At 44.1% G+C, this 18,819-nt stretch overlaps 1 protein-coding gene across 11 annotated transcripts in view; it reads left to right on the top strand.

Annotated features, from left to right (window-relative positions):
- The first annotated feature begins 462 nt into the window (after positions 1-462).
- Positions 463-18,819, top strand: part of L3MBTL3 (L3MBTL histone methyl-lysine binding protein 3) — an 84,338-nt gene continuing 65,981 nt past the window's right edge. Inside the window, exons 1-2 of one of the 11 annotated variants that reach the window (XM_056343154.1) lie at positions 463-538; positions 10,421-10,532. In XM_056343154.1, the coding sequence (XP_056199129.1) occupies positions 10,431-10,532 (102 nt within the window). In that variant the 5' untranslated portion in view covers positions 463-538; positions 10,421-10,430. Of the gene's footprint in view, positions 539-609; positions 629-1,737; positions 1,922-2,112; positions 2,606-2,793; positions 3,152-3,243; positions 3,459-3,478; positions 3,686-3,736; positions 4,944-10,420; positions 10,533-18,819 lie in introns of those variants that run through there. The other 10 variants (XM_056343160.1, XM_056343162.1, XM_056343156.1 and 7 more) reach the window with 10 other exon arrangements.

Here is an 18,819-nt window from a genome sequence, read left to right as displayed (position 1 = left end):
CCGTCCTGCCTCTGCCCCGGGTCTGGTTTATGTCGAGGATGGGGGCCGAGAGCCGCGGGCAGGCTCTCCCCGGCCTGCCGGCGCCCACCGCCCAGCCTCACCGGCACCTGGCGGGACCGCCGGGGACCAGACGCCCCCCCCGGGCCCGAGAAGTGCGAGGCATTCTTTTTGAAAGCGCCCAAAATAGCGCGCGGCTGCTGCACAAGTCTCCTTATTATTCCTCCGGCGTCGGCAGTCAGTCGTGGGGGACGATGCACCTCCGCCGGAGCCGCGGCTGGCGGCTGTTTTCGGTAAGGGCGCCGGGTGCCGCCGCCGGGTGCCGGGTGCCGCTGCCGGCGGCTGGGGCGCAGCGGCAGCGCGGGCGAGGGAGGAAGAGCAGCCGCGGCGGCGGCGGCGGCGACGGCGGCGGCGGCGGCGGCGGCAGTTTCCCCTTTCCCCAGCCCTGGCTCCGCGGGCGCATGCTCACTGGTGCCCGCAGCCCTGGACCATATTTGTCAGGACTACTCGAGAGACGGAGAAAGAGAGAGAATTTGGGGGGGTAAGGAGCGGCGGGTTCCGATCTGATCCGCAAGCCGTTTAGGGAGCTGCAATGGCAAAGGCTGGTGACGGGTTTTAATTTTCCCCCTAGGTGAGGATGAAAGTTAGAGAGAGCGCGAGAGATAAAGGGAGAGACGCACCTCCCCTCCCTCCCTTACGAAACGTATCTGGGGAAGGGGAGGGGGGCTTCTCCCCCACCACCTCGAGCAGAAAGGATGGAAGTTAATGCCGGGGAAAGTGGGCAAGTGACTCGCCAAGTGGCTGGGGAGCGGCTGGGGCACCGGGGATCTCACTAAATCATAAGTGTACGAGTGTGAAAGAGGAACAAAAGAAAGAGAGAGGTGCCTGGTATTTCTTTTTCTCTTCCCAAACACATGAAGGGAGTACATGTGTGTATATATATATATATATATGCGCTGTATATTTATATACATACACAGGCACGCACGCACGTATGTGTATGTACATATAGATATATATACACACACACGGGGGAGGGAGCTGTGGAAATGTGTTTGGGGGGGGCTTTTTTGGGGGGGAGGGGGTTCCGAAGGGAGGGGGAAGGGAAGGGGAGAGACATTTTGCAGACTTGCCCCACCAATGAGCTTGTCAGTTGGCTCCATTTAATGACACTTACGGGGCACCGCCGCGCCGTTGGGAACAATGTGATGCGGGTGCAGCGGCGGGGCGGCGGGGGGGTGCATGGGTGTGCGTGTGCGTGTGAGCGCCGGGCGGGGAGCGAGCGGAGGGGAGGGAGGGGGCTCGCTGCCACCGGAGCCCCCCCTCCCCAGCCCCGGCTCTTTGTTCACACAGGCTGAAGGACGGGGAGAAGTGCGGGCTGCCAGGGGGCAATGCGCAGCCGAGAGGGGTGTGAAAAAGCCCCGGCTTTTTTGGTCGGAAGCGGCGAGAGGTGGCGGCCGCCGGGATATACCGGTTGAATGTGCCGTGGCTCCCCGTGTGCGAAGGCCTCTTCAGCGCGCAGCGGAGAGAGTTTGTATTTTCCGTCGCTCCTGCACTTTGTGTGATTGTGTGCGAGAGATATTTAAAATATAATCATCTCCCAATTTCCGCCATTTTGGGGAAAGTTTGCACACACATACACATACAAAAAAAAAAAAAGCTTGAAGCAATTTTTTTTTTTAAAGAGGCGAAAAAAAAAAAAAGTCTTTCGCTCGAGTGCTCAGTTCCTGCCTCTGTGCGGTGCGTGCGCCGCGCTCGCTGCGGCAGACATGTGAGGCGGCGGGGGAACGGCCCCTGCCCGCTCCGGGCTGCGTGCGGCGGCGGGGGCCGGCGCCTGTCACCGCCGCCGGCTGCGCGGGCTGGCCCGGGGGGCTGCCGGAGGCCGGCCCCGGCGTGCCGGCGGTGTATGTGAGTGCACATACACGTGAGTGCGTATTTTGCCGAGGATGGGGGGGCAGGGGCAGGGACTAGGTCACGGCTTTTCTGTTAAGTTGCGCGCTCGCGCCTGAAGTGCGGCCGGGGTGGGGGAGCGGCCCCCGCGCACACGCCCGTCTCTCCCCGTCTCCGCAGCCGGTGCATGCAACAACAGGATACAGGCACACTTGTTCTCGCTAACGTGTGCGAGGCGGTGTTTTTTCGGCGGCGGGAGGCGGAAAGCGATTTTGGGAGGGTGGGGGGAGCGGCGGACGACGGGAAGGCGCTCCCGCGGAGCGGCCGCCCGCCCCTGGCCGGGGCCGGGGAGAGGCCGCCGGGGCTGTAGCGCCCGGGGCGCGGGGCGCCGCGTCGGGGCCGCAGCGGAGCCCGTTCCCCACCCCCATGTTTTTTCCCCCCTCCCCGTCGGAGCGGGCGCACACGAGAGCGTGAGAGAAAAAGTTGCTGCGCGGGGCCGGGCGCTGGAGGCTGCGGGCCGGGCAGGGGCGAGCTCTCCGGGGAGGCGGCGTGTGCCGGCCCCTCCCGCGGGAAGGGGTGACTCCGCCGCCGAGGGATGCCCGGGGATCGGCTGCGAGCGGCCGGGGAGCAAACCCCCGCAGCCCCCTAGAAAAAAAAGAACTCGCCCCTCTCCTCCTCCTCCTCCTCCGCGCTGGGGGAGGGGAGGAGGGAGGAGAAGGTAACGTTTCTCTTCTTTTTTTTTTTTACGCTTTTTATTTTTTTTTTTCCTTTCCACGCGGAGACAGCCTCCTTTTCCCGGATCCCGGTCTCGGGGAGGGTGGGGTAGGGGTGGGGGTTGGAGGGGGGGCGGGAGGAAAAAAAACCAAAGGACCCGGTAAACAAGCGGAGTCCCTCTCTCGTTGTGCAACTTCCTCAGGAACACTTAACACCCAGTTCCTCTCCCACCCCCGCCCGCACCGCGCTCGCCCCCGCCGCCGCCCCCACGCCGGGGCCGGGGGGCACTCTCCTCCCGCTCGACTGAATTGCCCGGGGCGTGGGGGAAAGAAAAAAAAGCCAAATTCGGGAAAGAAACGGAGCAACTTGAGAAGCACTTTCCCCGAGCGCTCCCCCCGAGGAGCCGGCCGGGACGGGCGGGCGGGCGCTTTTGTCTCGGTGGTTCTGCCCGAGCCCGGGGAAGACGCGGACCTGAGCCCGGGTTTTCTCCATAAAGTTTCAAGTGCAGCAAAAACACGCCGCAAAACTGGCCAAGGAGGGACCTCTGGCGGTAGGCCGCGGGCTGCCGGCGCCGGGGAGCGGCGGCCGCGCCCGCCGGGCCTCGCCGCCGCGTTCCGGCTGCCGCGCCGCTCCGCCGCGCCGTGCGGGCGGGAGGGCCGGCTCCGGGGCGGCCGCGGCCGGGGCCCAGCGGCGCCGGGGGCCGCCGCGGGTGGGCCGGGCTCACGGGCTGCGCGGGGAGCGGCGGGGGGCGCGCCCCGCGGCCGTGTCACTTGTCCCACCCGGGCGCGCGGTGTGAGCCCCGGGGAGCAGGCGCTGCGTGGGAGGGAGGCCCGGGGAGATGCGGCAGCCGGCGGGCGGTGAGGGTCGCAGCCTCCTCCCTTTCTTCTGATTACCTGTGCCTAACGGCGTGGCGTGTGCCAGCCTTGCAGCGGAAGCGCAAATGGAACCGCGAGTTGTGTTTTCGGTTTTGTGCTGTTCTGGGTTTCTTTTTGGTTTCCCTCATAGAGTCGGGTGGCCCAGGGCCGACCGTTTCTGCTGGTTGTTTCCGCTCGCGAATGGATGCTCGCTCTGTGCTAGATACCAGGTGATGAGCATCAATGAAACTCGTGATGGAAAAACTTTGGCGTGCATCGTTTTAGGAAATAGTCCGTGTTCGGGATCGTAACCCAGTTTTTGTAATGGGAATATAAAAGCTGTTCAGAAAACCAGTACATTTCACCAAGGAAGTTACCACGTTCCCAGAAGTTTGTATGATGAACATCTCTAAGAGAGAAACTCCCTGAAACTAGCGGCTGAAGGCAGTAACACCACCCTGCTTCAGTTGGGGTGTGCTGGGTGCTGGATTTTTCCAGATGTGACTTCAGTGGCTTTATGGTCCAGTTGGGCTTCTCGTGAACTGGTGCTCTAATGAAGGTGGCTGAAGCAGTGATCTTGGGTTTTGTTGTCACTTGGGCAATTGCAGTGAACTCCGTTTTTTGTTGCAGTGGTGCGTTTCACCTTCAGTTTAATGAATTTTTCTAGAGTGCTGCCTTCGAAAGTTCTAATAACTAAGGAAAATGATTATGTGGCGAGTCCTTTTCCTCTTGTTAGTTTCACAGGGCAACACCTGTTCTATAAAGTAAGATGGTTGACTTTTTGTGGGCTATTCCATTTACTCATGAGTTTTTTAATAGTGCTCTTCGGTAGGGTGGTGGATGGTGAGTGATGGGTGTGAGGAACCAGTGAGATTACCTGGCACGGGGCTTACCGAAGAAAGCGATAGCATCTCTGTAGTGGTGGCTTATTAGTCCTCCAGTAGTAGGACCGCTCATCACAATGGGAGATACGAGCTCTTCATGTATTGGAGAGAAGGGAAACTGTAAATGCAGTAACCTGCTGAGCACATTTAGGAGCTAGAAGAAGGTGAATTAATTGTATAAGGACAGCAGAGCTCATGGAAGCTGCTGAGAACTGGCAGAAGAGGAGGGCGTGAGTCAGACAAAAGGAGTGTTCAGATGTGTATTGAATTAACTCGGGGAAGGAAATAACAATTTGAAATAAGTCAGGTGATACTCGGCGTGAAGATTTGGTGCGTCACAGTTCTCAGAGGTGTCTGCACAGGGAAGGGATGGAGGCACAGATAAACAAATGCAGTTTTCTGTAACTTTCTGTGCCTGGTTCAAGGAATTAAGAGAAATTAAGCCACAGGATTTCAGAGTTGTACTCAGGTCTTACTATCTGAGTAGGTTAAATCTCCACTCAGGGCTGCACAGACAGTAACAGAAATAAAGGAGTCATGAAAGCGTTGCGGAGGAAATACTTCTTCAGCGTGAGGTAAAAAAAACAACCAAAAGTTGTTATTGGTAAGTTTAATTAGAATATGGTGTAGCTTTGGTATTGGGTAACTATTGTTGTTACAGTGTTCTGTGGATATTTGAAAATGTGGTGGTAGATAAATGCTGCGTGCAACTGTGTTACCCAGTTTCTAGCAATGGTATGGCAGTACTTGTGTTAGCTCACTGACAAGGACCAGACTCAAGCAAGGACAGCGTGAACCTCCTTTAGCACTGGTGCAGACTCAGGGTCCACAGCATTTTGTAATGTGTATGTGGCCAGATTCTTTCTGTGAGAAAGAAGTTTTAAGCTGAAGTATTGGGAAGGAGGAAGAAACATACACAGTATCCCTGGAGGATCTCGCAGACAGAAGAGTAGCCACATAAAATAAGAGGAAATAATGCTAAAGGGACATCATCAGTAGGAAATCTGGTCCATTTTCTGTTACAAGTGTCAAGAATGGCAAAGAATTTTAAGCCGTGGTTCCTTTGTGAACACATGTATAAGCTATATATCTCATCTTTATTACAAGTAAGTTATTTTAAACTGTATGAGCAACAGGCAAAATAGAGAAATTTACTTGAACAACTCTTCAGCACATGGACTAGAAACATGGCAGGAACTACATGAAGTAATTCCTAAACAGCAAAAAATGAGGTTTTGAAGGAAATGTGTGATCTGCAGATACTTCTTTTAATGAAACATTAAAATAATTGAATCATGAAATGGATACAAAACAAAGCACATATTGAAATGTGGTGGATAGCCTCAAAGCATTTTACTATTTCCTGCACTGTTCTTGTTGTGGTTGTTTTTCTTTAAGTGAAGAATCAGGTGCAAAAGATGAAGGGTGAGAAAGAGACAAGTGTGAGGTGTACCCAGCTCAAAGAAGGGACTGCAAGGAGAAAAGCAGGACTCACCCCAGTGGGTTTACAGTCAGTTTGGCTCTGCTTTTGCTGTCATTATGAAGCTAGCTTAATACAAAATCCGTACGAAATAGAGGGAGCTTACATTGCGAGGGGTAATTCTGCTCCTCTGGTTCTGGTGGTGTAACAAGTCAGCCCTGGTAGTATTCACATTCTTACATGTTCAGTAGAGCTGAAGGTGAGTATGCACTTGTCAGGATCCTGGTGCCTAGAAGCTAGTGTATTTGCAGCTCTGGTACAGAATTGTCCCCATCTGATCCACTTCCTGATTTATTTTCCGGATTTATTGTGTGGGGAGGGAAAATATGTCCCTGTCGCCCATGGGTGCTATACCAAGCAGCCTCCTACTTGGAGATGCCCAAAATACCCGTCTATGGTATTAAGACAAAAACCGCATCTGTTGCTTTTGTGAACATCCATCAGCACTGGTTTCATGCAGCCCTGTGGGGAAGAGGGTCCATGGCTTGGCTCCATAAGGACATCACCTTATCATCATCCTCCTTGGTGCCACTTGCTGAGACCTCCTCTGGCTTCACATGCCCAGTTTTGCTTCTCTTTGCAGGAGCTGTCGGCTGGGGAGAGGACCAGCGTGGGGCAAATCTGTTAGTCTGTCCTGTCTTTGTGGCTACAGAAGTCCTAAAAAGTTAAAATAAAAATAACACAAAGAAAAGACTGGTGACCTGGTGTTGAGTTGGCCCTGCTGGCTAGAAATACGGACATTTCACAGGTGGCATTTTAGATTTGCAAAATTTGAGTAGACGTCAGGTAGTTTTTTAAAGCAGTGACTGAAAGAAAGAATTGTATTATTACTTTTTGACATATTCAGTACATAACCCTATAATTACTTCAAAAACTACTTGTAAGTTTAATTGGCGTATTCTCTCCTGTTTCTTTGCTTTACATCTTTAGAGAGTCTTTTGCCAGATGAAACGATCTCATTTTTAGTGCTGTTATTAAGTATCTCCTCTGTGAGATACTCATTTATTGTTGAGCCAGTTGGTAAAAATGAAGGTCTTTCTAAAGGATGTGTCTAATCTTATTTTATATGCTTGCTTATTCTAATGAATTTATTATATATGTCTAAAAGTTAATGTTGAAGTATTAACATGCAGCACACTCCTCTATAAATGTTATAGCTTATGGCTGTAAAGACTGAGATACAGCTACATCCTTAATAGTGGATTTTGGAGATGCTTTTGGAAGATGACTATTCCAAGTTGTTACTGTCATGTCCTTTCCGTCACATCGGATGGCATTCAGAATGTGGCAGGCATAAGGAGAGTACTGCAGTTACTTTGCCCCTTATTCATCTAGTATTTTTACTACTGTTCTGGAAGCATAGCAACAGGAATGATAGTTAATGAAATCATTATGGATGGAGTTATACTAGTTCAGAGAACTACATCAGAGCTTTAGAAACGAAAATGAAAATGAGCAGATAAGGCATTCTGTAGTTTTCTTTGTTCTGTGATTTAGATATATATATTGCGATGATTTAATCCTTTTTTAGTACCTCATTGCTGTAACAATTTAATTGGTCTCCATCTCCCTCCTTATTATCATTAGTAGAGGGATATAGCCCTATCTTTGATGTGTTCAAACTCAGCAAAGCTGGAAACAGATATTTTGTTAAATGTAATTCCTTTTGGTAAATTCATTTCTATCTGCATTGCCCTGTGACCTTTTTATCCCTACCAGGAACACTTCTGTAGCCTGCAGAATGGGAATGTACAGATCATGCCTTTGATGCTGAGTTAATTTTAAAAGGAAAACAACAATTAATACCTTATCAAACAGTAGAATGTATCATTATTACAGATTGTTACTTGAGGAAACTCTGTTAGGTGTAACTAAATGAAAATCTGTATGTTTTCTTCTGAGAAATACACCCTGAACATTTCTGTTAACAATTTTTTTTTTAACTTTTACAGTTTACATCTTGCCTGAGTAGGATAGGCTCTTAAGTTTTTTTTTTTTTCCTCCATGTCATTTTTTCCCCAACTGTTTCTGTTAAAAACTGTCTATAATGAGAGTGGCACTATCAGAGATGCCAGCATCTGCTGGAGCAGCTGTCCACTGCGCCTTGCTCCATGGGACAGCAGCCGCTGCGAGGAAACATTTCACCACAGCCTCCCAAGTCTCTTCCCATCTTCTGTCATGCCTTCTGCAGAAATGGTTGGAACATGTTTTTTATAAGAGGGCTGAGTGAAATGTCCTCTAAGTAGGGTGGTGGTTTAAGATTACTTAGAAACTTCAGTTAATGCAGACACAGCTTTGCCTTTGATTAGCCAGGCTAATAGCAGCGGGCTCGTTATGCCAGTGTGCTTCAACCAGCATGTTTCAGGTCCTTAAAATTTCATGGGTTTCTGGATAGATCCAATTTCTCAGCTACTCCTTAGCAACTTGGGTTTTGTGTTCTTGAGAGAAGGCCCGTGCCATTGTGCTGCAGCTCAGTTTGGTGGAAGCCTGCTTGAGTTGGTCTGCTGTGGTGTGGAAGCTGGATGCTTGGTGGGCTTGAGCTCTGCGATGTACTGTGCTCTTGGATCAAACAGAGATCATCCAAGTTGTATTGCAGGAGGTGCCCTGAGGTGAGGTGGTGGATTTTGCCTGGGAGTGATTTTAAAAGATAAGCTCTGTGGCTTTGGAGAATTTATCCATTTGCACTGAATTAATTTAGATTTATTGACATACGAGTTTTTGTGCATTAACAGTATGGTTTTCAATACTTTCTCATAGAGAACTAATGAAATTAGAGATGGAGAAGACCCATTGAATCATGTGGTTTTTCTTACTTCAAACTTGTCATGTGAAATACATGAAGTTTTCTCAAAGCCCCTTCTGTGAACCCTACCCATCGTATGAAATGAAGGGGAATGCAGAAACTTTCACTTCAGGCAGTGGTTACTGACTGACGTCCAGCTCCTGTTAGCCTGATACTGTGTAGTGAAAGTACTTCTGGAGTAAGGTGTTGCTCAGGGTTTTAAAGAGTTGAGGAGGAAAGAAAAGAGGAACCCAAAGAGAAATACAAGGGAGTCCACATTGTAGACCCAAACCCAAAGCAGTATCTGTCTGTAGTGGTGGTGTTACAGTGATTCTTAGATTTTTTTGATGAAAAAAATGTAAATTTGATTATTTTTCACGTCAGACAACTAGCTAAGCATTTTTCTTCTCAAACTTTCGGTAAAAAGCTTCACGACAACCTGAGTTCTGCTTGGTTTGCATCTTTTTCTGTTATCTGTGAGTGAACAAATACCACTCATTCTTTTTTGTGAAAATTCCAAATTTCCAGAGAGTATTAATAGATATTTGCTGATTTTGGGAGTGGGACCTCACTTAGAAATTAGATTTTAGAAAACAAGGTCAAGCACTGAGGAATCTCTCTACCCATTTGAATTTCAATTACTGATACTTGCAGCAAAAGTTTGCAGTCTGCAGACGGTGTATGAGACTTGGAAAGTGTTTGTTAAAAAAGTTCAGAAAGTGTAAATTTGAAAAGGGGTGAGCTTTTGCTAATAGTTCACAAACCAAAGACAGTGCTAATTTTACTGCATATTATTTCAGCTGCTAAGCATAACGCAGTAGTTCTTCAGAAAGAAAATGAATGAGTCAGATTTTACATTGAACAAATAATAAACTAGGTGCCAGGCCACAGTTTTAAAGATCGCTGGGTTTGTAAGAAGTAGAAAGGAAGAAGTTGGTGGTAGTCACAACTGGCTGTGAGAAACATCTGCAGGTCAGTGCAACTGGTGCCATCTTTGTGGCAATGACAAGTGGTGGGCCAAAGCTCAGGGTCAGTGGCAGGTCTTACATACCTCTCTTGCTTGTGCAAATTATTTGGGTTAAACTCATCACAGAAGAGGGTGTTCAAATCCACTATTTCTGAAGATAAATATTCTTTTCCTCTCATTTCACTGTTCTGAAACAGAGGGATCCAATAAAATAGTCTTGCAAAGCAGTAGTTTTCTCTGGTGTATATGTTCTAACCTACATGTAAATAAATTTCACAAATGCAAATAAAAATTTAGTGAAAACATATGGAAACAGACCAGGAATATTTGGGTGTCTTGAGTCAGATGGTGAAAATGAGACAGTTTCAAATTAATTTTGAAATTTTAATTTGAACTTGGGTGAAGCATTCACATCAGCATGTTATCTGATATTAAGGGAAAGCAGTTCTATTAATCAGTGCCTAATGTATTTATTATAGGCATGCACTCATGTCTTGCCTTCCCCAGAACAAATGTTTTTCCTAGGTGTACTTGAGGTGTTTTCCCCATGTCAGTTTCTTTGCAGTTTGAAGTTTTTAATTTCTTTGCAGTGCAGCCTTGTTAATAGCCTCCTCATGTGTAAAACAAGTATTATTTCTTTAAGATTTTCAAAAGGTTTTGCCTTGCTTGTCTTACATTAGTGTATATTACCAGCATTGTCATCAGTTGTCCACATTGCCAGTGTGCTGAGGGAAGCATGGATGTTAATCTATGAAGTACATTTGAAGAAATGCCCAGCGATAAAAGCATTAAACCACTTACAGCATTTTCAGATAAAATCTTTTTATTTTTTAATTTTTTTTTTTTTTTTAGTACATGCATCATGAATGAATCTGCTTCTAGTGGAAATGGTCAAGAGTTTGATGTATTTAGTGCTATGGACTGGAAGGATGGCATAGGTACTTTGCCAGGAAGTGACCTAAAGGTAAGATACATAATTTTTTTAATAAGCGAAATAAAAACGTTAAATGGCAAAAGAATGCATTTCACAAGCTGGTATGTAGGTATCTGCTTTTATGAATAAAACATGAATCGCAGCTCTTGAGTTAATGTAGCCTGTTACCTTTTAGCTCTGGAGTTTCTTGATTCAGTTTCTGGTGCTGGCACAGACAGCCGTCATCCCTGTAGGAAGGCATAAATTAGCACAGCCTCACTATATAGACAGAAGTAATCAAGTGCACAAAATCCAAAAGAAAAGTGTGAAAATACAGTCCACTTAGAGCATTATATTACTGTATCATTAAGAATCTTTATACTGTCATTGACTCTGACAGTCTCATATTCTTAGTTCTTTTTATTTCTAAAAATAGTTTATTTTTGCTATGCTTTTGTCATGTGGGTGCCTAGAAAAATGAATAAAGTGAGTGCATCTGAGCTTGGTATAGTTTAGAAATTTGAATGATAGCAGAACAGTACTTCTAATTACATTTGTCACACTGGTGGTATTTACTGAAGTAAATGATAACAATTTTGTTTTCAAAATATATATTTTTTAAAAATTTATGTGATACTTTTTAATGTGTTGTCAGAAGATGTCTTATGTTGTATTAGCTAAAAATACAGTTTCAATATTAGAGACTTCCTTGCACCTATTTCCTGTTGATTTTAGTCAATATTTTCATATCATTCCATTTAGACTAACATTGATGAGGTTTTCTCATAGTTTATGTTTTAAAAAGAATCTCACAAGAAAATATGTTTTTTAAAAGAACTTCATATACTGTTGTGCCTGTGCAACAATTTCTGTTGTTGAAGAGTCAAAAAGTGTTTGAAATTCAGGACATACATGTTGTGAGTGTGTTTTTGTGTTGTTTTTTGTAAATCACACAACCATAGAATAGAATCACAGAATAATTTTCTTTAGAACAGACCTCAGAGCACCACCTCGGAGCACCTCAGGCCAACTTGACTGAGGTTGCTCAGGGCCAAGTCCAGTACGGATTTAGTTGTCTCCAGGGTTGGAGATACCACAATCTCTCTGGGCAGCCTGTTCCAACATTTGACCACCCTCATAGTGATTTTTTTCTTTTTATAGATACTTTGTTGGAATTTCCCCTTTTGCAGCTTGTGCATGTTGTCTTTAGTCCTTTCACTGTGCACAGCTGAGGAGAACCTGGCTCCATCCCCTCTCTATCCTCCCATTAACTACTGGAAGACAGCAGTAAAATCTCTCCTCTGTTGAGAGCAAGCAAACAAGTTTGCTCAGCTTCTCCTTGCATGTCATTTGCTACAGTCCCTCTTTGTTTTAGTGGCCATCCACTGGACCTGCTTCAGTATGTCAGTGTCTTTCTTATGCTGGACACAGTGGTCCGTATATAGTCTCATCAGAATTAAACAGAGGCGAATAATCAGTGAATAATCAGTTCCCTCGACTCACTGGCTACGCTCTTGCTAAAGCAGCCCTGGGTGCTCACGGCTGCCTTTGCTGCCCAGGCACATTGCTGACTCATGTTCAACTCACAGGACATCTTCTGCAAAGTTGCTTTCAAATAGTCTGCCCCCAGGCTGTACTAGTGCATGCAGCTGTTCTGTCCCAGGTGCAGGGCCTTGTGCATGCTTTTGGTTGTAGACCTTCATGAGATCTTGTTAGCCATTTTTTCAGCATGTCAAGGTCTTTCTGAATAGCAACATAGCCCTTCAGTTTTATCAGCCACTCCCTCCAATGTGATTTACTTTTGCTGCTTCTACACATAGAGAAGCCTTTCTTGTTGCCTTTGCTGGTTTCTTCTGCAGCTGAGCTTTGGGTTTCCCACTTCCATCATTGTACACCGCAGCGATATCACTATATACCTTCTCTGTATAATGTTTCCCCTGTTTAACCTTCTGCTTACCTCTTTTTCCATTTGGACAAAGTCAGGAGTCCCTAGTTCATTCATGTTGGCTTTCGTCCACATTTACTTAACTTCTTGCAGATTTGCATGCGTTACTTGCCTGGTGTGAAGTCCCTGGAGATATATCCAGATTTCCTGGGCCTATTTGCCCTTTAAAGCAGTCTCCCGTATGATCCTGCCAAGCAGATCTGTGAACAAGCCAAAATCTTCCATTCCTGAAGGCCAGTGCTGCTGTTTCAGTACTTGCTTTTGCTTCTTTCAGGATTTCAGACTTCACTGAAATCTCATGGTCGCTGCTGCCAAGCCTGTATCATCAGCCTCCACATCCCTGACCAGTTCTGTATTTTTTTCGTTCTTTTGTTTCTTTCAGTTCAGGATTTTAAAATTCCTTTTTATTTTAATAAGCAACATTGTGTGAAAGGCAAACATAATATTGAAATGTCAGAGAAATACAAAAGGGAACAATACAGAAAATATAATAATCTCATATAAATCACTGGTACATGCTTTGTTCAGTTCTGGTTACCCTATGTCAAAAGAAACAAAACCAAAGCAAAGGTTGGATCATTAATTAGTAGAGGAATGGGAAAGGTTCCATACAAAGCAGAGGAGGGGAGTGGGAGGTGCAGTGGAGGGTAACTTTGAGAAATCACGTAAGAAGATTCTTAACTATGACCTGTTCAGGAAAGCATGAGCTTCATTTTAAGGTTGCTCTTTGGTTGTTTTTTTGTTTGTGGTTTTTTTTTTTTTAATTATTATTTTTATTTAGAAACAGACAGGTACTTGGTTTTTGGACAGATATTCTTTTTTTTTGGTCCAGGCATTAGGGAAGACACAGTCAGAGCTGCGATGATAATGTGTCCAGAGTGATGGAAGATAAAGAGAGAATTGGCCAGACAGCTCATTCTGGTTTTGTTTTTGTTTATTGGTTTTTTTGGGTTTTTTAAATGCAAAAGCAAGGTGTTACTGGATGAAATTGAATGGAGCCATTCTAACACTGACTGAAGGAAGAATATTATCTAACAAGGCAGAATTGGCCTGAGGAGATCACTGGACCAGGGAGCATCAAGACTCAGTGAAAGTCTAGGTGCTTGTATCGATACCAAAAAATTTGACCTATTAGAATAGTAAGGATTTTTAAGCTTTCAAGGTAATTGTAACAATTCATTTTTCAGGGCTGCTTCTAAATGGTCAAAAGGGTGACTAATCCCTTGAAACTGTAAATGTGATCATGATATGTTACACTTTTTGTCAAATTCTCAGAATAGGGTTAATGTGGATGGTTTACCTGAACTGTTTTGATACTCTCTCCTGAAAGAAGAAGAAAATGAAAATGGCATTACCATAGCAGTTACTTCTTGTAAGCTTGCATGTATCTTTCAAAAATTATAATAGACTTGTTCCACTAAAGATACCAAACCATTGCCATGTATATACATTGAAATGCAATTGAAAAATCCACTGAAAACCCTCTAGCAGCAAGCTGCACAAATTCAAAGATTCTGTTTTTACAGCTTGGTAATAGATTGGAGTTCCTGTTTTTTTATAATAAATAATAAGCAATAGCTGAACTATTCATTGCAGACAATGTATTGCTTACATTCTCACATTTAGTCATTTCTCTTAATAAAATATTGGGGAAGATTTTCTTTGAACACTCAGATTTGTTAAACTGTATTGTATGAGCATTCTTTGAGTTAAGCATATACCAAAATGTTGAAATGCTGCTTTTTAATATAGACTTTTTGGGAGTTACCTACTTGAAGTCCTTATTTTTAGTCATGTAAGTCAGATGGCATTTGCTTCTCCTTACTGCTTGCATGGTGAAGTTTCATACTTATTTATATATATATATATATATACACACACACACAGAGACATGCTTAAGAAATCTCTTTTCTTGTGTGCTATATTAATATCCAGCCTCCTCAGATTATCAGGCAAGTATATCTGAGCAACCATTCTTTTCAAGAACCACTTCATTTTTCTGAATATAAGTTCCTCTATGAATAAAAGCTGGTAAGAAAACTATTCTAAGTAGTGTAAAATTTTCTCAGTATTTTCTTATTATTGCTTAGATTTAACTTTCTTTATGATATAGAAGAACAACTAAATTAGAAATAGGAAATTGTGTAATTTCTTTTTGTTACAAAGTCCTATGGGCAGTTTCATGCCTGCCAGACTTTACCGAGATGGGCTGCGCCAGAGGGCACTGACTTCCCAGTCCAATCAAAGCAAGGGAGCCGGGTCAGATACCAAGCCTGTCTGCTCAGCCATGCCATGGTCTCTTATGTCTGCATCTGTTCCCACATTGGTAAAAAGCTGAAAGCGTTCTTTCCCTATGATTTTGGGCAGTGTAATTGTTAGATTTTTGTCACCTGTAGTTGGAGAAGGCTGTGGAAATACATTCTCATACAGATTTTATTGAAACTCTTCAGCAACAATAGTCAGAAAATAGTCAATACTCCTTGAAAGCCGCTTTGAGCATGCTGTGTGACAGCTACATAGTGAGTGGTTCTGGAAAATGCTAGGATTTCAAATTATACAGGGAATAGGGAGAATTAAAAATTGTACAGTATGATGCACCAAAGAATGAGAACAAAAATTTTAGCATTGTATATTAGTTCTTTCAAGATGTTTAAATAAAACAGAAAACTTGAATTCCAGTAGAGTTTAAAATAGTTTACAAATTACAGAATGCCTTCATGTGTCAGGCTGAGTAATGTATGCTCATCTGAAAAACATCAGTGCTTACCAGTTACTCTGCATGGTGTGAATGTAAATGTGAAATACTTTTCTTTTTTTCCTTTTCTTTTTTTTTTTTTAATCTGTGCTGAGTGCACACAGTAACACCATCACTTCACGATTTAAATGTACTCATTAAATTGGAAAAGCTGTAATAATTTACAGTCACTTCCTAATGCAGTGACAGAAGTTTAAGAAGTACTCTGTAATGAGTTTTCTGGTGCTTGTGTTTGGAAAGTGAGCTGTTACATACTGCATGGACAGAATTTTGGTCATTATTTTCAGCTTGCAAATTGTGCTTGAATGGAAAAAAACAACAAAGCAAAACAAAAGATGATGGAATTAACCTTTAAATAAAGTGGGGCAGCTAATATCATAGGAAACCAGCTATAACAGTGGAATATGCATGGTGGAATAATGGCCACTGTTGCTTTGTATTTCCAGCTGTGTTGTGCAGAAGGTAACAGTGTTGCTGGATGCATAGGTCTAGCAACTCCAAGCAATAAAGTGCGTCTGTCCACCTGCCCCTTTTGAAATTGTGTTCAAGCTTGCTTGAGATAAGTAACATTTTGAAAACAACTTTTTTTCTCACCTGATTATACGTCAGAAATACCAGTAGTGTCTCAGGCAATAACTAGGTACAGTGCTTTTTTAGTGCAGAGCTATTTCTGTCCTCGCGCAGTGGCATGTGCTGCACTTTGTATCTGGAGAGGCATTTCTCTCTTGGGAGAGTCCCTGAGAGTGTCCATGGGAAACATCAGCAACTGGGAACTGGTCAAATCACTGCCTTCACCGGGAAGGCATTATTCCAGAGAGAAGCTAAGATTCCCTTCAAGGAAGCTGGTAAGAGGTGGCACAGGGAGGGGAAAGCAAGGCAGAATAGATGTTCTCTGACCACATGTGAGCCTCAGCAGGTGTACCTAGTGGCCTGGTCTTTTCCACATGGAAGTAACTTCTGTTGCAGTCTAATGAAGTTCATTAGCTCATGCTGTGCTTCATCGCCATAGATTTCTGGTTAAAAGTTTGCATTGTCATAAAATGATTTTAGCTTGTTTAGAAAAAGAAAGACCAAAAAGGAAATTTCACTATTAAAATTGCTAAAACTCCAAATTCAAGAAATGCCAGAATTAGGTTTGCCTTTGGATTTTTAATTTGGCTTCCTCATGTGTAGTTACGGTAGAGTCTTCACTTAAGTGATCACATGCTATTTTGCCACAAAATCTACTTTGTCATTTGCTGTAGATGCTGTTAGATTTATAAATAACTGGCCAGAGGATTTCAGGAAGGAAAAGGAATAGTTTTGCGATTAATGCAGGTAAATCCCACACAGGAAAGCTTAGTGCTGCACTTGCTTCTACCACAGCCTTCCTGTGCGGTGCTGAACAACTCACTGGAACCAAAACTTTGGCAGATGGCCATTCATTTTTTGTTCGTCACTTGCTTGGGTTCCCCTTGAGATATTAGTGTTTGGTACCTAGAAATATTCTGGCCAAAATAATTCCGAGCCAGAATTGCTTTGAAGGTCCAACTTCTGGATCAATAAGTGTCATATTGGCTTCTGGCTCTGTCGCTGATTTATTTGTCACCTTAAGAAAGTGTGTTTAGCTGCAGTTTCCTACTGAGGTGGAGATAATAAGGCAACTGAGACTGGAGAGAAATCATTGAGAAGCCCTCTGGTAGTAAGATAATTCTTGAGCACTCAAGGCAAGGGAGGGAGTTTGGAAGAGCCTGAGGACTGTCTAAGAATAAAGTAGATAAACGTTACTGCAGACAAGACTGAGGTATCAGCGGTTTGCTGGGGAAATGTCAGTCTGTCTTGGTAAAGGTATATGTTTTCTGATGGTACCCAAGCTTTCAGTCCAGAAGTGATGAGAGAATGTTCCTGGTTGGTTTTTTTTGCGAGGTAGGGGAGGGGGGAAGGTTGTAATTTGATAGTAATCCTTTCCTGCTTGTTCCTGCCCAGATAGGAAAAAGCCTGTTCCTTTTGGATGCAAATTTTCTGTCGTCTTTGTTACTTCAGAATTGGGCTAATGCAGTGTTGCTGAAGCATCTTAAAATCAATCGAAGATTGTTTGAAGTGCTTGACTTTCTTGCTGACAGCATCATTCCACTGGTGGTGGTGTGGTGGTGGTGCTTGTCCCTGTCCCTTGGTCATGGTGTGAAATTTAATCTCTGCTGATTATGATTTAGGGAGCCCTAAGTAGCCTGGGGTCCTACTTCAGTTTTTTGTCTTTGGCCGTACTTACAGAGCAGGAGTGTGCAGGCTGGATCCCTTGTCATCACTAAAGAAAGTGAATAGTTTGGAGCAGAGACACGTTCCCATAACCTTCTCTGTCGCTGAAAGAGTCAAAATTTTGTGACCAGGCAAGCATCATGGATCACGTGGTTACTGAGTGCTTTGAAATATGCTGGGAGCAGAGTACTCAGAAGGATGAAGAGCTGGGAAGAGATATTTTTATGCTCTATTGTAAGTGGCTGAGAACAGACGTTTTGTTTCAGGAATTAGTTTGCACTGCTTTGTAATAGTAATTGCTAGAGTGCCTAAAGCTTTTTTAGATACATGCTCTTTGTTATTTCAGTGGGATTTTTAAAAAGAGAATAAACAGTCATTCTACTTTCCAACCGTGTAGAGTAAATAAGACTGGCTTTATTGCTTGAAGAAAGAATATAAAAATACCCAAGAGCTGCCTCGTTTTCTGAATGCTGTCCAGCCCCTGCCTAGGGCAGGAGTTCTGTGGATTGTGCATGTAAAGACTGTGTCACACACAGAGAGAAGAGGAGAATGGTTCAGTGAACAAGTTCTGGCATTTACTAACTTAGTCAAGTAATATTTAAAAAATAGTTTGGCAGGTAGCAAGATGCAGCTGGACAATGGAGTGTCTTTAGGCAATTCCTTTGCTTTAAAGAGAGGAAGAGCTGTAAGATGCCAGAAAGGCTCTGATTTATCTGAGCAGTCCCGTTGAAATCATTGTGAATAAACGGTGATTAAAATCAAGAATGAGAATAACTGTTTGCTAACCAGAGATCGGAGTGTAGTCCTTTGACTTGTATCACTGGACTCCCAGGTGTTGGTCCTCTTGACAGACTGCTGTATAACTCTGCTACTTTAAGTTTAGTTACTTCATAGGCATAAAGTAACTAATGATAGAAATTTTGCAGGTTTCGTCTGAGCTAGTCCACAATCACATTGTTGTGGGGTCAGGATAAATTTTGTTCCTGAAGTTACTTTCAGAATGCAATTGTCCTTGTTGCAATGAGCTCTGTCCTTATGTTGCCCAGTAGATGGTAGTGTTGGCTGTTTTTTCTAATTTATTTTAAAGCTGCATTAAGATGTGTGGGATTTTTTTCTTCTTTTTCCACCTTTGCACTTCATTTGTTCTTGCTTTTTCTTCCTTTTTATTTCTACCTGTTCTCCCAAGTAATATTTTTACCTTGTATAAAACAATAGCAGCCTTTATTCTGATTTGATCTCTGTGGGTACTAATGAGATCTTGTATACCCTTAAAAGAGCACAAGTAACAGGAAATGAAGGTACTCTGATCTGTGATGCTCTGAATTAGACACATCCAACAGTGGGGACTTGATTTTAAACTAGATGTACGTATTACTTCCCAATAGGTTGGAGTTTCTAAGAGT

This window comes from Falco biarmicus, chromosome 6, assembly GCF_023638135.1.
Source record: "Falco biarmicus isolate bFalBia1 chromosome 6, bFalBia1.pri, whole genome shotgun sequence".
In the NCBI taxonomy this organism is placed as follows: Eukaryota; Metazoa; Chordata; class Aves; order Falconiformes; family Falconidae; genus Falco; species Falco biarmicus.
The sequence above is the reverse complement of the archived record's forward strand: the minus strand, read 5'-3'. Positions and strand labels throughout refer to the sequence as shown.